Below are 3,972 nucleotides of genomic sequence, written 5' to 3'. Positions count from 1 at the left end.
AGAGAAAACGCTATACCGTCCATTACTTACTTAGGCACCATGGATGTTTTTAAATATAAATGCCCAAAAAGATTTTAAACCTTCTACAGCTTGATCAAATGAGCATAATTGTACTCCGTGCCATGCCAAAATTTGATTTAGAAATAATAAAAAGGCTGACAATGATGGAGCACAATAAAAGTCAATAAAGGGCAAATTAGGTAAAAAATATCATAATTAGTTCGAGATTTATTCCTAAAGCTAGCTGTAGTTTTCAACAGATGAATCCTCCCGCATAGTGAAACATAAAAAGGCAATCCAGTCGTCGGCACGGTTCGCCTTCTTGTATACATGCGTAGCCTGGTTCGATCTGCACTCCCCCAGAAGTCTACAAATGTCCCTGAGCATCGGCCTCTCCTCAATGGCGTGACCCTGTCCCCGGACCCATGCGATCACCGAAGCCGAGTCCCTCTCAAGTAGTATGTGATCCGCCCCCAATGCCTGCCTGGCATAAGATAACCCCTCCCAGGCCGCTCTGAGCACGGCGCACACAACGAATGTGTCAAAAATCCTCCGATCCCCCACCGCCACTAGTGTAGCAGTGTGGTCTCTGATGATAAATCCCACACCTCTGCAACTTCCGCCCTTGCTCACACTGTCATCGAAGTTCACGTTGAGAAAGCCTTGAGATGGAGGCACCCAGGAGATGAATACAGTCATGGACGCTGTAAGAGCAGAATGGGTGCCTCAGATATCCTTAACCAACCCAGCAGATGAAGTCTCAGTAGTACCAATAATCTCAGTCGCATGCAGAAGCGCTCTGTCTGCCACCACCATCGGATGAAACTTTTCGTCCTCAAATACCCGGATATTCCGGTTCAGCCAGCAATGGTAGGCCAAATAGGCCGCAATAAATGATTTCTTATTCAAGAACCAGTCAAAAATTGGGACACTGTTGTTCTCGAATGGCCATATGTTGCCCAAGGTGACAAGCCAAGAGGGGGGGTGAATTGGTTTCTCTTAATTTTTACTATCTTACTTATGTCAATTGATGAGTTAGTGGAATTTAACAAAGCACAATACAAACACATAAGAAGTATAGTGGTTCGGTGCTCTCCTAAGCACCTACGTCCACTCCCCAAGCGACCCCTTGGGAATTCACTATAATCCCGCGGATTACAGTTGGATTGTTTTTCGGGCTCACAATCCAAAAACCTTTACACTTTGGTTTTCCGGGATCACCAAAAACCTATATTGGTTTTACGGGCTCACCAACGAACCTATGTTGGTTTTCCGGGCTCACCAACGAACCTTTACAATTGGTTTTACGGGTTCACCAATAAAACTACACCGTTGGTTTTGCGGGCTTACCAACAAACCTTTACAAGGTGATTAATAAAAGAAGTAAGAAGATTTAAGCTCCTAGATGAGCAAATATAACAATTATAATCTACAAAGAAGAGTTTAGAGAATAGTTATCGCTTGATGAGACTTCTCTCTTCTTTATCAAGGATGCTTCACTCTTCAAGGGTGGATGGAGCTCTTAATGACTCTTGGAATCTGCTCAACCACTTTCTTTTGACTCTTGAATGAAGCACTTGGATGAAGAAGATTAGGGCACTTGTCTTTCTTGTGTACTCTTTGATATTTTGCACAAGGATGTTTTCTCTGATGAATAGTGCCACTTTAAATAGTTTCCTTCATCCATTGGACAAGCCCCAATGGTTAGAATTCAAAAACTAGCCGTTACTCACTATTGGAAGGTCCAAAAGTACTTCTGCAGAACTAGCCGTTATGCTTCTGCCCGTGCTTGGGTCGACTCAACTTTTACTGGGGTCGACCCAACTTTCACTTGGGTCGACTCAACCTTTTCTTGGGTCGACCCTCTCAGAACCACAGAACCTTGTATTTCAGCCTTCCTTCACTTGGGTCGACTCAATATCTTTTTGGGTCGACTCAAGGTTCAGTTGGGTCGACTCAACTTCCACTTAGGTCGACCCTCTCAGGGTTTCCAGAGAACCTATTTTTGAATGTCATTGCCTTTGGGTTGACCCTCTCAGTGTTTGGGTCGACTCAAGTTTGGGTCGACTCAACTTCCTCTTGGGTCGACCCTCTCAGTGTTTCCAGAGAACTGTTTTCTTGAGGCTTGAGAGGCTTGAGGTTTGGGTCGACTCATCCTTTCCTTGGGTCGACCCAACTACTATTCATCCGTGCCATTTTTGCAGAAGTGTGCCAGATGCTTTCTTGATATGCTGGGGTCAACCCAATCAACCTTGGGGTCGACTCAATCCACACTTAGCTGCAACTCAAGGTTAGATTCATCCATATAAACAATGAAATGCATCTTTATCTTATTATACGAATTGTACTGAGAGTAACAGACTTATAAATGATGTATCGAATTAACTTGTAACATACTCTTGATTATTGTATTAATCATCAAAATACCACTATCATCCTCAATCTCCCCTTTTTTGATGATTACAAAATATAGAGTATGAGCCTATTGATACTTATCTTAAAATTAGTTTTAAAAGGGCTCAAGTTGCTGAATTTCAGCTTTTCAAATTTGAGAGTGAAGTCTCCCCCTATTTCATCCAAATGTTTCCAATTTGACCTTTTGAATTACTCCCCCTTTCTTTTATATTTCATTAAAGATGAAACTTCAAAAAATTTGAGATAAAGCATGAGTTTTAGATTATGTATCGAGGTGTGAAAGGTATGTGCCAAATTCTGAAATTCAATATAAATTTTAGATTTGATCATTTTCATTGTTACAAATTGCTCCCCCTTAAATGTATATGCTTTCCTATTATAATTTTCAACTTGTTTGTCAACTTATTTCTCTTTTCTTGCTCAACTCATTTCTCTTTCCTTGCTTCTCCCCCCTTTTGTTATCATCAAATAGGTGCATGGGAATAGACACAATAATTAACAAACATTTCAGCTTCATTGATCAAAATGGAACATTGTAGTACAATAATGCCAAAACAAAAACAAATACAATGTTCCTCAATCAAAGTTCAAAGTACATGATCAACACAAAATACATATGAGAACTAGATACATATCCTAGTCTCTAATCAGAAATGCTAATATCAGCCTAGGGAGTATCTAATGGCTGTGATCTAGTCCTCATCCTCCTAGCATAAGTGGCGAGGGGAGGTCGAGCCTGATGGGACTGAGTCTGGCGTGGAGCTCGGTGAGCTGGATGACTCTGTGCCGAAATCTCTGACTCAGCTGCCTGTGGCACAGATGGTCCATGAACCTCTCTCTCTCTCCGTAGAGCTCCTATCTGCTCTCTAAGATCACTGATCTCAGCAGTCATGATATCTAGCCTGCTCGTCAGCCCATCAGTGATAGTCCTCGCCTAAGCTGACATAAGCTCAGTCATCCTACTCCAAAACTCATCTGTGTCTCCCGCAAGAACAGATGACGAAGGTCCAGCCTCTGAAGGTGCAGTAGGATGATCCGTATGCTCCTCATCCTCAGGGATAGGGTCTCCAATATCTGGTGCATCACCCTCTGGTGCATCACCCTGAATCCCTGCTCCAGCATGTACCCACTGCCCGTTCACCTTCTCATAGCCCATGCGAATAAGGGATCGTGTAGTGTATGTGTCAGTGAAAAGTAGATGCCTAGAGATCTCTCCCTCTGCAGATATATTGTGCTGTCGGAAGATCAAGGTGAGTATCATACCATAAGGCAGCGAGACTCTGGAGTTGCATATTACCTTCCTCATCTGCCTCAGTATCATAGCCGGGAGATTCAGGGGAATGCCCTGAATAATATGCTCCATAACAACCAGATCTCGCTCTGAAATGAGATCAAATCTCCCGCTCTTCAAAAACAAAATCCGACCAATGAAGTTGTGCAACAACCTCATTTCCGCTGAAAGAGAGCTTGCTATTACATTTTCTGAGTAGTCGAAGTCTTCATTCTCAAGAATCAACTGCAAGGCTCTCAATTTGTTTTCTGGTTTTTCTGGAGTTG

At 42.6% G+C, this 3,972-nt stretch overlaps 1 protein-coding gene across 1 annotated transcript; it reads right to left on the bottom strand.

Moving 5' to 3' along the window:
- Nucleotides 1-240: 240 nt before the first annotated feature.
- LOC103697343 lies at nucleotides 241-699 on the bottom strand. The gene has a single exon (XM_008779185.1). The coding sequence runs from the start codon at nucleotides 697-699 to the stop codon at nucleotides 241-243; it is 459 nt and encodes a 152-aa protein (XP_008777407.1).
- Nucleotides 700-3,972: the final 3,273 nt, after the last annotated feature.

The sequence above is a fragment of the Phoenix dactylifera genome, unplaced genomic scaffold, assembly GCF_009389715.1.
Source record: "Phoenix dactylifera cultivar Barhee BC4 unplaced genomic scaffold, palm_55x_up_171113_PBpolish2nd_filt_p 000276F, whole genome shotgun sequence".
NCBI lineage: Eukaryota > Viridiplantae > Streptophyta > Magnoliopsida > Arecales > Arecaceae > Phoenix > Phoenix dactylifera.
The sequence above is the reverse complement of the archived record's forward strand: the minus strand, read 5'-3'. Positions and strand labels throughout refer to the sequence as shown.

Bases quoted from the DNA above. Each gene is read 5' to 3' on its own strand.
- LOC103697343 (XM_008779185.1), bottom strand. From the start codon at position 699: ATGACTGTATTCATCTCCTGGGTGCCTCCATCTCAAGGCTTTCTCAAC.